Below are 17,005 nucleotides of genomic sequence, written 5' to 3'. Positions count from 1 at the left end.
ATATCTCGTGGAGTGGGAGGGGTACGGCCCGGAGGAGCGGTGCTGGGTGCCGAGGAGGGACATCTTAGACCCGTCTCTTCTGACTGAGTTCCATCGTGGTCATCCCACGCGCCCTGCTCCGCGTCCTCCTGGTTGTCCTTGAGGCCGGGGTCGGCGCACGGCTGGAGCCGCGCATCAAGGGGGGGGTACTGTCACGGTTTCGGCCGAGGCTGCTCCTCCTCCTTGTTCGGGCAGGCTTCGGCGGTCGTCGTCTCCGGAGTACTAGCTGCCACAGTTCTTTGTTTTCGATGTTTGTTGGGTTTGGTCTGTTTGGTACACCTGTTCATGTTTAGTGTTGATTATGTGTCCTATAAGTTCTCGTTGTTTCTGTCATGTGTTGTGTGTAATTGGTTTCACCTGTCTGTTGGTGCTGTTCACTTTTTGCCAGTCGCTAGTGTGTACCGTCGCACTGTTGTTTTCGTGCGCAGTCGGTTTTGTGTTTTACGCACTGTTGCGTATTGTTCGCCTCCGGGTTGGTTAGACCCGTTTGTTATTTTGTCTTTTCAAGTAAAGACTGGTTTGACTTAGCTCCTGTGTCCTGCACTTGATTCCGCACCACATCCGCATCAGATACCCTGACACATGTGACATTTATTGTCAATCAGTTTTGCTTCCTAAGTGGACAGTTTGATTTCACAGAAGTGTGATTGACTTGGAATTACAATGTGTTGTTTAAGTGTTCCCTTTATTTTTTTGAGCAGTGTATATACTGTACTCTATACTATCTATTGCATCTTAGCCTATGCCGCTCTGACCATTGCATTGCTCATCCAAATATTTATATATTCTTATTCCATTCCTTTACTTAGATTTGTGTGTATTAGATATTAGTTGTGGAACTGTTAGTTATTACTTGCTAGATATTACTGCACTGTCGGAACTAGACCACAAGCATTTCACTACACTCGCAATAACATCTGCTAACCATTTGTATGTGACCAATACATTTGATTTGATTTTATATGGTGGAGGCAATTAAGCTTGGAATGTACTGAGCAAAGGAAAGGCAATCACATGGTTGCAGTCACTGATAAAGGTGGAGAGATGTGGTTTAGTGAGGAATGGGGGGCGAGGTCAGGTCAGGTCAGATTAAGGGAGAAGGAACAGTTTACTACCTGCATCACTTAACTTCCTGCCTAGCAATAACCATGTAATGTTTAGAGGGAAGGAGGAGTTCACCTAAATTGGAGTATATACAGTGGGGAGAACAAGTATTTGATACACTGCCGATTTTGCAGATTTTCCTACTTACAAAGCATGTAGAGGTCTGTACTTTTTATCATAGGTACACTTCAACTGTGAGAGATGGAATCTAAAACAAAAATCCAGAAAATCACATTGTATGATTTTTAAGTTATTCATTTGCATTTTATTGCATGACATAAGTATTTGATACATCAGAAAAGCGGAACTTAATATTTGGTACAGAAACCTTTGTTTGCAATTACAGAGATCATACGTTTCCTGTAGGTCTTGACCAGGTTTGCACACACTGCAACAGGGATTTTGGCCCACTCCTCCATACAGACCTTCTCCAGATCCTTCAGGTTTCGGGGCTGTTGCTGGGCAATACGGACTTTTAGCTCCCTCCAAAGATTTTCTATTGGGTTCAGGTCTGGAGACTGGCTAGGCCACTCCAGGACCTTGAGATGCTTCTTACGGAGCCACTCCTTAGTTGCCCTGGCTGTGTGTTTCGGGATGTTGTCATGCTGGAAGACCCAGCCACGACCCATCTTCAATGCTCTTACTGAGGGAAGGAGGTTGTTGGCCAAGATCTCGCGATACATGGCCCCATCCATCCTCCCCTCAATACGGTGCAGTCGTCCTGTCCCCTATGCAGAAAAGCATCCCCAAAGAATGATGTTTCCACCTCCATGCTTCACGGTTGGGATGGTGTTCTTGGGGTTGTACTCATCCTTCTTCTTCCTCCAAACACGGCGAGTGCAGTTTAGACCAAAAAGCTCTATTTTTGTCTCATCAGACCACATGACCTTCTCCCATTCCTCCTCTGGATCATCCAGATGGTCATTGGCAAACTTCAGACGGGCCTGGCCATGCGCTGGCTTGAGCAGGGGGACCTCGCGTGTGCTGCAGGATTTTTATCCATGACGGCGTAGTGTGTTACTAATGGTTTTCTTTGAGACTGTGGTCCCAGCTCTCTTCAGGTCATTGACCAGGTCCTGCCGTGTAGTTCTGGGCTGATCCCTTACCTTCCTCATGATCATTGATGCCCCACGAGGTGAGATCTTGCATGGAGCCCCAGACCGAGGTTGATTGACCGTCATCTTGAACTTCTTCCATTTTCTAATAATTGCGCCAACAGTTGTTGCCTTCTCACCAAGCTCCTTGCCTATTGTCCTGTAGCCCATCCCAGCCTTGTGCAGGTCTACAATTTTATCCCTGATGTCCTTACACAGCTCTCTGGTCTTGGCCATTGTGGAGAGGTTGGAGTCTGTTTGATTGAGTGTGTGGACAGGTGTCTTTTATACAGGTAACGAGTTCAAACAGGTGCAGTTAATACAGGTAATGAGTGGAGAACAGGAGGGCTTCTTAAAGGTCTGTGAGAGCCGGAATTCTTACTGGTTGGTAGGTGATCAAATACTTATTATATGCAATAAAATGCAAATTAATTACTTAAAAATCATACAATATGATTTTCTGGATTTTTGTTTTAGATTCCGTCTCTCACAGTTGAAGTGTACCTATGATAAAAATGACAGACCTCTACATACTTTGTAAGTAGGAAAACCTGCAAAATCGGCAGTGTATCAAATACTTGTTCTCCCCACGGTATATTTGTGCTGGTGGAAACATGTTTTTATCTGTTCAGCTGCTCACCCTTTGGGTGAATAAACTTGGTTTGAGCTTTACTAATCGTCCGCAAGTTTTTTACTCGGTTCATTTAGAACCTAACACCCTTAACCATAACCATGACCCTTACTTTAAACATTTTAAAATGTCAACTTCAATTGGGTAGGGACATCCCAAGAGTCCCAGATAGCACATTCCCTTATCTGACCTCAGGACTTCACTGAAGACTTGTCTCATACCTTAACTACAGATGTGTTCTACGGATCACAGACATACACTTAACTGTGTCTCATCTCGGCAACACAGAACCAAACATTGCGTGAGATTTGGTTCTGGGGAGAGAGGTTGAGATGATTTGTCTTTCACAAGAGACTGAACTATGTAAAAATATGTGTCTATGGAATAATAATGCTGCTCAAATACAGTGAGGGAAAAAAGTTTTCGATCCCCTGCTGATTTTGTACGTTTGCCCACTGACAAAGACATGATCAGTCTATAATTTTAATGGTAGGTTTATATGAACAGTGAGAGACAGAATAACAACAACAAAATCCAGAAAAACTAATGTAGAAAATTTTGTAAATTGATTTGCATTTTAATTAGGGAAATAAGTATTTGACCCCTCTGCAAAACATGACTTGGTGGCAAAACTCTTGTTGGCAATCACAGAGGTCAGACGTTTCTTGTAGTTTGCCACCAGGTTTGCACACATCTCAGGAGGGATTTTGTCCCACTCCTCTTTGCAGATCTTCTCCAAGTCATTAAGGTTTCGAGGCTGACGTTTGGCAACTCGAACCTTCAGCTCCCTCCACAGATTTTCTATGGGATTAAGGTCTGGAGACTGGCTAGGCCACTCCAGGACCTTAATGTGCTTCTTCTTGAGTCACTCCTTTGTTGCCTTGGCTGTGTGTTTTGGGTCATTGTCATGCTGAAATACCCATCCACGACCCATTTTCAATGCCCTGGCTGAGGGAAGGAGGTTCTCACCTAAGATTTGACGGTACATGGCCCCGTCCATCGTCCCTTTGATGCAGTGAAGTTGTCCTGTCCCCTTAGCAGAAAAACACCCCCAAAGCATAATGTTTCCACCTCCATGTTTGACGGTGGGGATGGTGTTCTTGGGGTCATAGGCAGCATTCCTCCTCCTCCAAACACAGCGAGTTGAGTTGATGCCAAAGAGCTCCATTGTGGTCTCATCTGACCACAACACTTTCACCCAGTTCTCCTCTGAATCATTCAGATGTTCATTGGCAAACTTCAGACGGCCCTGTATATGTGCTTTCTTGAGCAGGGGGACCTTGTGGGCACTGCAGGATTTCAGTTCTTCACGGCGTAGTGTGTTACCAATTGTATTCTTGGTGACTATGGTCCCAGCTGCCTTGAGATCATTGACAAGATCCTCCCGCGTAGTTCTGGGCTGATTCCTCACCGTTCTCATGATCATTGCAACTCCACAAGGTGAGATCTTGCATGGAGCCCCAGGCCGAGGGAGATTTACAGTTCTTTTGTGTTTCTTCCATTTGCGAATAATCGCACCACCTGTTGTCACCTTCTCACCAAGCTGCTTGGCGATGGTCTTGTAGCCCATTCCAGCCTTGTGTAGGTCTACAATATTGTCCCTGACATCCTTGGAGAGCTCTTTGGTCTTGGCCATGGTGGAGAGTTTGGAATCTGATTGATTGATTGCTTCTGTGGACAGGTGTCTTTTATACAGGTAACAAGCTGAGATTAGGAGCACTCCCTTTAAGAGTGTGCTCCTAATCTCAGCTCGTTACCTGTATAAGACACCTGGGAGCCAGAAATCGTTCTGATTGAGAGGGGGTCAAATACTTATTTCCCTCATTAAAATGCAAATCAATTTATAACATTTTTGACATGCGTTTTTCTTGATTTATTTTATTTTATTCTGTCTCTCACTGTTCAAATAAACCTACCATTAAAATTATAGACTGATCATTTCTTTGTCAGTGGGCAAACATACAAAATCAACAGGGGATCAAATACTTTTTTCCCTCACTGTATATACATGTATACAGTAGGCTATGCCCCATTGTTTTATGTCTGAGGGGCAGGTTTACTACTAAAGGGTCAGGTTTTTTCAGCGAGGTTAAAACACCAAAAAATAAAAGCTAAAACATGAAACTATGTTAATTTACAATTTACTTTTATTTTTAAAAAAATTCTCACCATTATTTTATATTTTGTCCTCAATGTTCCCTTTAGAAAAGATTAGCACCTGGTGCCAAATTAGAACTGTTAAAGCTAGAAAAAAGACATAGATAATGAATAAAGGAGAAGAGAAGGAGATCTTCAGACAATGTGAAGGTCATCAGCCTGCCCTGATGAAGGGTTTGATGCCAAATCATCTTGTTTTTAAGAATAAAGGGCTACTTCTTATTGAACTTCCAATCACTTAACTTCAGCTAGATGCCACACGGGATGACAGTGCTTAATTTCACCATCCCTGTCTCTGCCTCTCCCTCCACTCTCTTGTCTGCTGCAGTCTCACCAAACCCCTTCTATCAGTGTAGCTCTGTCCAACATTTTCTGTTCTCATGAGCACCACTCGTCGAAGCCTCTGGACACCCTTATACACTCTCATCCTTAAAACACTTTCTTTTTCATCTTTGTTCTTCTCTCTCTTCCATTAGCTCAGAAAATGACAGATCTCTTCCCCCCTTTTCTTGTACATTTAGCTCAGTGAGCGACAGAACACTTTCTACCCTCAATCTTGTCCTCTTGGTCAGAAATGACAGATCCCTTTCCCCCTTTCATCTACGTTTAGTTCAGTGAAGTAAAGATAGCTCTTGCTCTTACATTAAGGTAAGGACCTATTTTAACTTTTCGCTCATCCTTAAGTTCAGCGAACGACAGATCACTTTCCATTTTTCCCTCCTTGTTTGGGTTATTGGAGAGATCACTATCTTGTCTTGGAATCACTGTAATTGTCTCTTAGGTCCATAAATGGAAGAAAGCGATTTTCTGCTTTAAACTCCCTGATTCTGCTGTTACTGTGAGAACGAGTCAATTTTCCTCTTGAAACAGAATGGGATTTCACATTGTTTAACAGAGGAGGCATTTTGTTACGTAATTATCTGTAATAGACATAATTTGTGATAGTACCACCTTGTGTTTCATTTACTGTTAAAACATGTCATGGTGGATTTTCTTGAGGCAGGAGTGAATTTAAACAGAAATAGAGGTTGTTTTAGGTTTGTTTCTGTAATGTTACATAAAGGTTGATGTCATTTTGGCCACCCTGTGAATTTTCTATAAAACATGCCCTTGTGGATTTTCTTGAAGCAGTAATAAATGTAACAAGGTTTAACATAATTGAGAGCATATTGAATAGGCTGTTTTCGAACAGTTTTGACCAGAGTCATATATGTAGAGAGTTGGGCCAATGCGGATTCTGTCTGAACGTTTCGAGATTGCCACTTTCTCAATAATTGACGCTTCCATGTTGTTGTTTATTTATTTCGAATCGTTTTCAAAACCTATGAAGATGTCCAGTGAAAGCATATATGCAATTTGTTTACACAACAACAGTACAGACTTGGATACACGTTATCCCAAATGCTAATCAATAGAAGTGTCTGTTTTGCTTGTTTACAGCGGGTTATTTCATAGGGAATTGTCGGAGGAGCTCTCGTATTGTTACATCACAAACATTTTGAGAATAAAGGCGCTATCATGGCAGTCGTTCTAAACACCTGGCCGAACTCTCTATATACTGTATATGGCTCTGGTTATGACTAATATGATCTTTGTCAGTTTATCTCAGTAAAGATCCTCAGATCCTCAAAAAATTCTACAGCTGCACCATCGAGAGCATCCTGACTGGTTGCATCACCGCCTGGTATGGCAACTGCTTGGCCTCCGACCGCAAGGCACTACAGAGGGTAGTGCGTACGGCCCAGTACATCACTGGGGCCAAGCTTCCTGCCATCCAGGACCTCTATACCAGGCGGTGTCAGAGGAAGGCCCTCAAAATTGTCAAAGACTCCAGCCACCCTAGTCATAGACTGTTCTCTCTGCTACCGCACGGCAAGCGGTACCGGAGTGCCAAGTCTAGGTCCAAAAGACTTCTCAACACAGCTTCTACCCCCAAGCCATAAGACTCCTGAACAGCTAATCATGGCTACCCGGACTATTTGCACTGCCCCCCCACCCCATCCTTTTTACGCTGCTGCTACTCTGTTAATTATTTATGCATAGTCACTTTAACTCTACCCACATGTACATATTACCTCAACTACCTCAACTAGCCGGTGCCCACGCACATTGACTCTGCAACGGTACCCCCCTGTATATATAGCCTCCCTACTGTCACTTTATTTTACTTCTGCTCTTTTTTTTCTCAACACTTTTTTTGTTGTTGTTTTATTTTTACTTTTTTTGTTAAAAATAAATGCACTGTTGGTTAAGGGCTGTAAGTAAGCATTTCACTGTAATGTCTGCACCTGTTGTATTCGGCGCATGTGACCAATACAATTTGATTTGATTTGATTTGATTTTAAAGATCACATTTGGATACTAGTGACTAGTTCTGCCTGGTTCTAACTACTTCTGACTAGTTCTGACTGATTTTGAGGGCCTCGTCGTCTGACTCACTCACTTAACCGGCTATGGACATCTCCAGATCATCCTATGTTATTTCCTCACTAACATTTCTAGATCACTCACTCAAAACCACTGACTGGTTTTGACAGGTTCTTCTAAGGTCTTTTAACTGTTCTGAGATCTTCTAACTTACTCACCCGGCTATGAACATCTCCAGACTGGTTCTTCTAAGTTATTTTGACTGGTTCTGAGGCCTTCTAACTTACTCACCCGGCTCTGAACATATCCAGATCATCCACTGTTTCCTATGTCACAGGTTCTGACACATTCTGACTGGTTCTGACCAATTTGGACTAGTTCTGATTAGTTCTGACGACCATGTCACTCACTCACCCGGCTACAAACATCTCCAGGTCTCCATCGTTGTCTACGTCGGTGACAGCCACTCCGTAGTTGAGCTGGGTGGGGTTGTTGTCATAGTCCGGAGGAAGCATGGTCTCTGTGACCGCTGAGAACATGGGCTCTGACCGTTGGGCCGCAGAGAGGACAGGGAGGAATATGAACACCCAGAGGAACATCATCACCTGTAGACAGAATCACAACCTTAATTCCAAAGTTTTCTGGAAATCCTGGTTGGATAATTCTGAATTTTTTGCATATTCCCTTCCGATTCCGGAAGTCTTTGAAGATACAGTACCAGTCAAAAGTTTGGACACACCTACTCATTCAAGGGTTTTTCTTTATTTTTACTATTTTCCTACATTGTAGAATAATAGTGAAGACATCAAAACTATGAAATAACACATATGGAATCATGTAGTAAGCAAAAAGTGTTAAACTCATCAGACCAAAGGACAGATTTCCACTGGTCTAACGTCCATTGATCGTGTTTCTTGGCCCAAGCAAGTCTCTTCTTCTTATTGGTGTCCTTTAGTAGTGATTTCTTTGCAGCAATTCGACCAAATACCAAATAAAGCTATCTTCTGTATACCAACCCTACCTTGTCACAACACAACTGATTGGCTCAAACGCATTAAGTTCCTCAAATTAACTTTTAACAAGGCACAGCTGTTAATTGAAATGCATTCAGGTGACTACCTCATGAAGCTGGTTGAGAGAATGCCAAGAGTGTGCAAAGCTGTCATCAAGGTAAAGGATGTCTACTTTGAAGAATCTCAAATATATAATATATTTTCATTTTGGTTCCTACATGATTCCATATGTGTTATTTCATAGTTTTGATGTCTTCACTATTATTCTACAATGTAGAAAATAGTAAAAATAAAGAAAAACCCTTGAATGAGTAGGTGTGTCCAAACTTTTGACTGGTATTGTATATTCGCCCTCTGGTGGGTATTATCATTGGAACAACTTAGTCCTACTTTTTGACCAGACTATATGACAATCATTCTGTACAACTGAAATAAAGTATTTCGTTGTTTACCACAGCAACTCTACTGTGGCAATTTATGTATGAATGGAAAACTTATGTTGGTGTACTGTACTCTTATTATTTGATTTGTTTCCAATTCATGCAGTCGATTAAATACAACTGTCTTTAAAATAAAATTGTCTGGTATGGCCATTTCTTATCAAGATCTGTCCATATTTGAAATGTGTAACTAAGTTAAGTCAATCGTGATTCAGTTATATTTGTTTAATCTAATTAACATTTAGGCTAATTAAGTTATTTCAAATGGCATATATTATATATTTTTTTGCCATTTAAGGTGAAACTTTTGAATGAAATATATGGCCTCCTACTTTTATATTCTTATACTCTATTATTTTCTTTACATTCTTCAGCCATGGTTTCCGATGCTCCTGATTGGTCGATATTTCATTGTGGGTGGGAGTAGAGAACCTAGAAGCAGCTGTCTGGTATCATAATGACTTCATACGGTAACAACGAGAGATCAGCTGATCTGCTAGTTTATTATTGTGGGCTGTAATTCGTAGCACAGCACTACATTCTGCTCGTTGGTTGCAATGTTCTCGTCATGTCTTTATAAAAAAAGAATTCTGACCACTAAAAAGACGATAACAAAACAGTCTTCTACAACCAGTATATAACCTGATCATGATGTCATAATGACGAAATGGCAACCAGTTTTTACCGCTGGGGAAGGTCATTCCCACTGTAAGGTCATTCCCACACACTGAACCTGATTGCCTTTTAAAAGCTGACAACTTGATTTACCAACTGACTGTATAAAAACCATAAGCCATCATCACAGTCCCTCAGTTCTAATGTAATACAACAGAACCATTCTCATCTCAGCTCCCTAGTGCTGTGGATTCACTCACTGCTTAGTGCTTACACACACACACTGTTTTGCTTTGCCTCTGTCTGGGTGATATATGGCTCTTTAACATCCTCCTCAACAATTCAATTTGAGATAAAACGGCATCACACACACACTCAAGCATCAGGGTAGGGTAATAGCAAGCTGTGTGTGTGTGTGTGTGTGTGTGTGTGTGTGTGTGTGTGTGTGTGTGTGTGTGTGTGTGTGTGTGTGTGCGGCATGCATGTGTGCGTTTGTGCTTGCATCCATGTGTATGTCTGTGTGTATGTGTGTGTGTGCACGTCCATATGTACATCCGTGTGTCAGAGGAGGCTGGTGGGAGGAGCTATAAGAGGACAGGCTCATTGAAATGGCTGGAATTAAATGAATGGAACGGAGTCAAAAATGTGGTTTCCATATGTTTGATACAGTTCCATTCATTCCATTCCAGCCATTACAATGAGCCCGTCCTCCTATAGTTCCTCCCACCAGCCTCCTCGGCCGTGTGTGTGTGTGTGGGCAGCACAGTGATAAGAGGGTAGCGTTCAGCAGAGACAGTCTTGCGTTCACCGCCTCTGGGTTAATGAATGGTGGAGAAGGGAAGAGATGTGGCCGTTTCTACCCATTAGACGCAAGCATAATGACTGATGAGTCTGAGAAATACAGGCAGTTTTACAGGCCTGCTAATGCTCTGTATTAGATAAGAGGGCAGGAGATACATTATAAAAGGGGAGGACAGGAAGGGATAGATGAGTAATGGAACTTTGACTGAATAACTATAACTTCACGAAATATGAAGGAAAATGTGTTATATTTTATAGGTGCACTGTTGGCCAATTAAATACAAACAAACAATAACAAAATACATGAATTGATCAATTAATAATTGCCCGATGCTGCATACTCCTACACTACTACAATTATTGTTATATCCTTTGTCAAGCTAGCTTGGTGCCAAACCAAGACAGAGGTCTTACACAAGCTCTACTGCTGCAATGAGACAGCAGCTGCATCTCAATGGTCTAACGTGGCATCCTCTCTATCCCCTCCTTTCTTAATTTGCACTTATCCAAGAGTTGGGACTGCATTCATCTCAATAGTCTAAAAAGGTATCTTTCTCCTCATCTCTCCTTCCTCTGCACTGATCGGACAACAAAACGTCTACCAAGTATTTGCTTTCACCAGTCCAGCTCTTTCACAACAGGAGAAAAGAGGAGAGGACAGGACGGGACCCTGCTAGTACATTAGGCTTCTAAGGTACTACTGTACCTCAAGGACAGATCTGAGCGGCTCCTGCCTGTGTCTCAACTACCTCTCACTGCAGTAAAACACATTACACTCTCTGGGATGTCCCTTATCACATTGTCCTCTACACCCCTCCCTACAAGAGTTTAGGAAGTTCTAAAGTATGTAGCTATGACTCATATGAAATATGTTTGTCATATATGATATATCATGGTTGTATTTGAGCTGTGAGTAACCTCAGTTACTGATATGACAACTAAATCAAAACCCACTCTCACACAGCCATCAACTCAGACATCAGTGAAAAATATAGAAATATAGTCCTAAACCTGCTTTCTTTATGGAAAATAACCAAATTCTCTCCTTCAATGGGTTGTAATACAATAGAATGTCACTCTCAATTACGAAATAAGATGATGTTGTTTGAAGTGGTGAGATGTTTTGGACTTTATTTATACGGCCATAAAGAGGCTATTACAGTACAGTATGCAAATATCAGCAAGTGTTCAAGCTGTGCTCCAATCTTGATAAGACTGCGACAAAGAGCCCCATGCAGCACCAGCATCTTCACTTACACAACATGCTGTATGGAGGCTCCTCTCTGTGAAGGACACCATCACTGCACCCCTCAAACACACACACACACACTTACAGGGAACGCACACACATACACACACACAGGTGCATGAACGCACGCGCACGCACACACACACACACACACACACACGCACACACACACACACGGACACACACACAGACCACACAGAGAGCTACCATCAGTGAATTAAAACTATAAAACTAGTGTTCCAGACACACTGAGTTGAGCTTTGTCATAATCATTCTGACCAATCAACAGTTTAGATGAATGCTACTTCATCAGGAGATTTTCCGTAACAGTGAACAGCAGCAAGAGCCCTCATCTCACTCACTCACACACACACACACACACACCATCTTCAAATCAGAGCCAAGGCACTTATACAATCATACTGATGGCCAATTACAACTCTTACTGCTCTCAAATAGAATAGGTCCAACTTGACACAGCACAAACTATTAATGTATTTAAATAATTCACTGCAATTCAATCACATCTGATTAGCTCTGAACAGTTATTAATAACTGATTAGCTCTGAAAAATAATAATGAGTCACACTTTATTTGGATAGTCCATTTGTAGATGCTCTACCGATGGTCATACTATCAACAAACTATCTGTTGATATGCAACTGTTTGCTAAGGTTAAGTTTAAGGATAGGGTTAGGTTAAGAATAAGGGTAAAGGTTAGGGCTAGGGTAAGGGTTAACTTGAGGGTTAGGATAGGGGTTATAAGATGTTATCTTTCATCAACCATTAATTAATTAATTAATTAATTAATTAATGTAATTATTGCAATAAATAAATCCATTCTAGCCTAGATACAAATGACTTAGCCTGCACAGACACTACTTTAAAATACATAATAGATTATCTTCCAAATAGCTTTGGAACAACTATTATCCTATATCAAATATATAAAAAAGACAAATTACAAATTTTTGCAGCAACTATTGAGCATCAGTGAACATTACAGCATATTGTATGTAGGCTACCCAGTCCTGCAAACCTTTAACTTGGGTATCCACTTTATACTGTAGTCTAGTAGCCTACCTAACTACCACAAACGTATTGTACAAGCTTAGAATAGAACCCATATAAACACATCACTGGCCATGCGCTCATATTATAGAATATAACAGAATATCACTGTGTTGAATGATGACAAGCTAAACTTTCTACGGGCGCGCTCAGAGCATCCTGTCTGCGCGCCGGCCCATTATGACACTAGCCTACCGCCGCAGAACTATCAAAAGACCAAGGGTACTCACTCGCATTCACAGGGACACACTGACGCAATTAGCAGCTATTCCTCCAGCGCCAGAAAGAGAAAGAGGGGACGAGTCAGCGAATTTTGTAGAGACTAGCCACTTCACTTGTCTCTTGGGTAGCAGATTTCTTCATCCCTTTACCTGAGTTAGAAAATAAAAGCTTTATGAAATCACTTGTGTCAGATTTAAGCCAATCGGCGGACACTTGCGTGAAGTTTTAGGAGGCAGCCAATGGATAGTGCGGGAAGGGAGACGTGGGCGGGTGGAGTGTACATTTTCTCAGGTGCTCATTACAATATTAGATGAGTTTCAGCGGGGACCGGGTACTGGGAGATGCGATGGTTATTCGGTTCAGAGGCTAAGAGGATACTTCAATGCCTTTACATTTCATCATCATCATGATTCACGCGTGTGAACAGAATCTGTGAGACTTTTTTACTCTTTACATCTGATATACCCAAATATAGGCTATAGGTTAACCGTTTGCACTAATCAAAGCATGTTGTCTGCCCCTCATATGTAATGGCAATAATCCAAATGCAGGAAAAAACACATCCATGTGAAAATTATTTCCACTCAAATATAGGCTACAAAACTTTGTGCAGCTCAGGTGCTATTGGTCTGTCTAGATTGCCACTAAATTATGGTAGCATTTTTGTATATGTTACCTGCAGTAGCAATTCCACCTCAGGATCGGTTTTATGGATGAGAGAATCTCTCAGCTCTCAATTTGCAAGGAAAATATCACTGACTGTGGTAGAATAATAGAAACACAACATTGGCACAGGGCATAGGCTTGTACTTCAGAGTGGCAGTACCCTCCACTGAACTAAATAATGTTACATCAAATGGTGTTATAACACTCAGCAATCCTAGTCTCTCTGCAGTCACAACTTATCTACGGAGAGTTAAGTGAGGAGATTGGAATAGAGTTGGTGCTGCTCAGACACTGATCAGACTAACACGCACACACACACACACGTGTGTGTGTGTGTGTGTGTGTGTGTGTGTATTTGCAGGTTTATTGCTGCTGGTCTGCAGTTGTATAATTCCCTGGTCATGCTCTGATGACCTAGCCTCCCTGAGACCCCCAGCGAAATGAGATGTGTGGTGTGTGTGTCTCTCTCTGTGTGTGTGTGTGTGTGTGTGTGTCTGTGTTTGCTCATGCATTTGTGTGTGTTTTATTGTGTGTGTGTGTGTGTGTGTATGTATGTTCGCGCGCGTGTGTGTGTTTGTATGCACTCCCCAGTGAAATGAGATGTTCACTTCTCCAAGGACGTCTCCCACCATAATTTAAAGCCAGTGAGGTTGGGACGCTTAAACACACAAACTTCTGAGGTCATAAACCTAGTAAACCTATATACACTATATATACAAAAGTATGTGGACACCCCTTCAAATTAGTGGATTCGGCTATTTCAGCCAAACTCATTGCTGACAGGTGTATAAAATCGAGCACACCGCCATTGCAATCTCCATAGACAAACATTGACAGTAGAATGGCCTTACTGAAGAGCTCAGTGACTTTCCACGTGGCACCGTCACAGGATGCCACCTTCCAACAAGTAATTTCGTAAAATTTCTGCCCTCCTAGAGCTGCCCGGTCAACTGTAAGTGCTGTTATTGTGAAGTGGAAACGTCTAGGAGCGACAACGGCTCAGCCGCAAAGTGATAGGCCACACAAGCTCACAGAACGAGACCGGCGAGTGTAAAAATGATCTGTCCTCGGTTGCAACACTCACTACCGAGTTCCAAACTGCCTCTGGAAGCAACGTCAGCACAATAACTGTTAGTCAGGAGCTTCATTAAATGGGTTTCCATGGCCGAGCAGTCGCACACATGTGTAAGAGCACCATGTGCAATGCCAAGCGTTGGCTGGAGTGGTGTAAAGCTCGCCGCCATTGGAATCACGCTTCACCATCTGGCAGTCCGACGGACAAATCTGGATTTGGCGGATGCCAGGAGAACGCTACCTGCCCGAATGCATAGTGCCAACTGTAAAGTTTGGTGGCGAGGAATAATGTTCTAGGGCTGTTTTTCATGGTTCGGGCTAGGCCTTTTAGTTCCAGTGAAGGGAAGTCTTAACACTACAGCATACAATGACATTCTAGACAATTCTGTGCTTCCAAATTTGTGGCAACAGATTGGGAAGGCTCTTTCCTGTTTCAGCATGACAATGCCCCCGTGCACAAAGCGAGGACCATACAGAAATGGTTTGTCAAGATTGTTGTGGAAGAACTTGACTGGCCTGCACAGAGCCCTGACCCCAACCCCATCGAACACCTTGGGGATGAATTGGAACACCAACTGCGGGCCTAATCGCCCAAAATCAGTGCCGACCTCACTAATGCTCTTGTGGCTGAATGGAAGCAAGTCCCTGCAGCAATGCTCCAACATCTAGTGGAAAGCCTTCCCAGAAGAGTGGAGGCTGTTATAGCAACAAGTGGGGGAGCAACTCCATATTAAATCCCATGATTTTGGAATGAGATGTTTGACGAGCAGGTGTCCACATACTTTTGGTAATGTAGTGTACCTCTGTCTGTACTGTTATACACTGTGTGTGTGTTTGTATATATGTGTGTGTGTACTGTTATTGTCTTTAACATACAGTGTAAATCCCTATGCCTTGTCAATTAACCATCAAATAAAGAAAATGTTTCGGAACATAAATAATACACTGCTCAAAAAAATAAAGGGAACACTAAAATAACACATCCTAGATCTGAATGAATGAAATAATCTTATTAAATACTTTTTTCTTTACATAGTTGAATGTGCTGACAACAAAATCACACAAAAATTATCAATGGAAATCAAATTTATCAACCCATGGAGGTCTAGATTTGGAGTCACCCTCAAAATTAAAGTGGAAAACCACACTACAGGCTGATCCAACTTTGATGTAATGTCCTTAAAATAAGTCAAAATGAGGCTCAGTAGTGTGTGTGGCCTCCACGTGCCTGTATGACCACTCTACAATGCCTGGGCATGCTCCTGATGAGGTGGAGGATGGTCTCCTGAGGGATCTCCTCCCAGACCTGGACTAAAGCATCCGTCAACTCCTGGACAGTCTGTGGTACAACGTGGCGTTGGTGGATGGAGCGAGACATGATGTCCCAGATGTGCTCAATTGGATTCAGATCTGGGGAACGGGCGGGCCAGTCCATAGTATCAATGCCTTCCTCTTGCAGGAACTGCTGACACACTCCAGCCACATGAGGTCTAGCATTGTCTTGCATTAGAAGGAACCCAGGGCTAACCGCACCAGCATATGGTCTCACAAGGGATCTGAGGATCTCATCTCGGTACCTAATGGCAGTCAGGCTACCTCTGGCGAGCACATGGAGGGCTTTTCGGCCCCCCAAAGAAATGCCACCCCACACCATGACTGACCCACCGCCAAACCGGTCATGCTGGAGGATGTTGCAGGCAGCAGAACGTTCTCCACGGCGTCTCCAGACTCTGTCACGTCTGTCACATGTGCTCAGTGTGAACCTGCTTTCATCTGTGAAGAGCACAGGGCGCCAGTGGCGAATTTGCCAATCTTGGTGTTCTCTGGCAAATGCCAAACGCTGTAAGCACAACCCCCACCTGTGGACGTCGGGCCCTCATACCACCCTCATGGAGTCTGTTTCTGACCGTTTGAGCAGACACATGCACATTTGTGGCCTGCTGGAGGTCATTTTGCAGGGCTCTGGCAGTGCTCCTCCTGCTCCTCCTTGCACAAAGGCGGAGGTAGCAGTCCTTCTGCTGATTTGTTGCCCTCCTACGGCCTCCTCCACGTCTCCTGATGTACTGGCTTGTCTCCTGGTAGCGCCTCCATGCTCTGGACACTACGCTGACAGACACAGCAAACCTTCTTGCCACAGCTCGCATTGATGTGCCATCCTGGATGAGCTGCACTACCTGAGCCACTTGTGTGGGTTGTAGACTCCGTCTCATGCTACCACTAGAGTGAAAGCACCGCCAGCATTCAAAAGTGACCAAAACATCAGCCAGGAAGCATAGGAACTGAGAAGTGGTCTGTGGTCACCACCTGCAAAACCAGTCCTTTATTGGGGGTGTCTTGCTAATTGCCTATAATTTCCACCTGTTGTCTATTCCATTTGCACAACAGCATGTGACATTTATTGTCAATCAGTGTTGCTTCCTAAGTGGACAGTTTGATTTCACAGAAGTGTGATTGACTTGGAG

General features: G+C 42.9%; 1 protein-coding gene across 1 annotated transcript in view; it reads right to left on the bottom strand.

Moving 5' to 3' along the window:
* LOC121584038 (cartilage acidic protein 1-like) overlaps positions 1-12,875 on the bottom strand; it is a 71,097-nt gene extending 58,222 nt beyond the window's left edge. Inside the window, exons 1-2 of the mRNA XM_045224970.1 lie at positions 12,812-12,875; positions 7,807-7,997 (exon numbers count right to left, since the gene is read on the bottom strand). Coding sequence (XP_045080905.1) covers positions 7,807-7,997; positions 12,812-12,817 — 197 coding nt within the window. The 5' untranslated portion in view covers positions 12,818-12,875. The remainder of the gene's footprint in view (positions 1-7,806; positions 7,998-12,811) is intronic.
* Between the last annotated feature and the right edge of the window lie 4,130 nt (positions 12,876-17,005).

Source organism: Coregonus clupeaformis, chromosome 1, assembly GCF_020615455.1.
Source record: "Coregonus clupeaformis isolate EN_2021a chromosome 1, ASM2061545v1, whole genome shotgun sequence".
NCBI lineage: Eukaryota > Metazoa > Chordata > Actinopteri > Salmoniformes > Salmonidae > Coregonus > Coregonus clupeaformis.
Note: the sequence above shows the minus strand (reverse complement) of the source record. Positions and strands in the feature narration are given on the sequence as shown.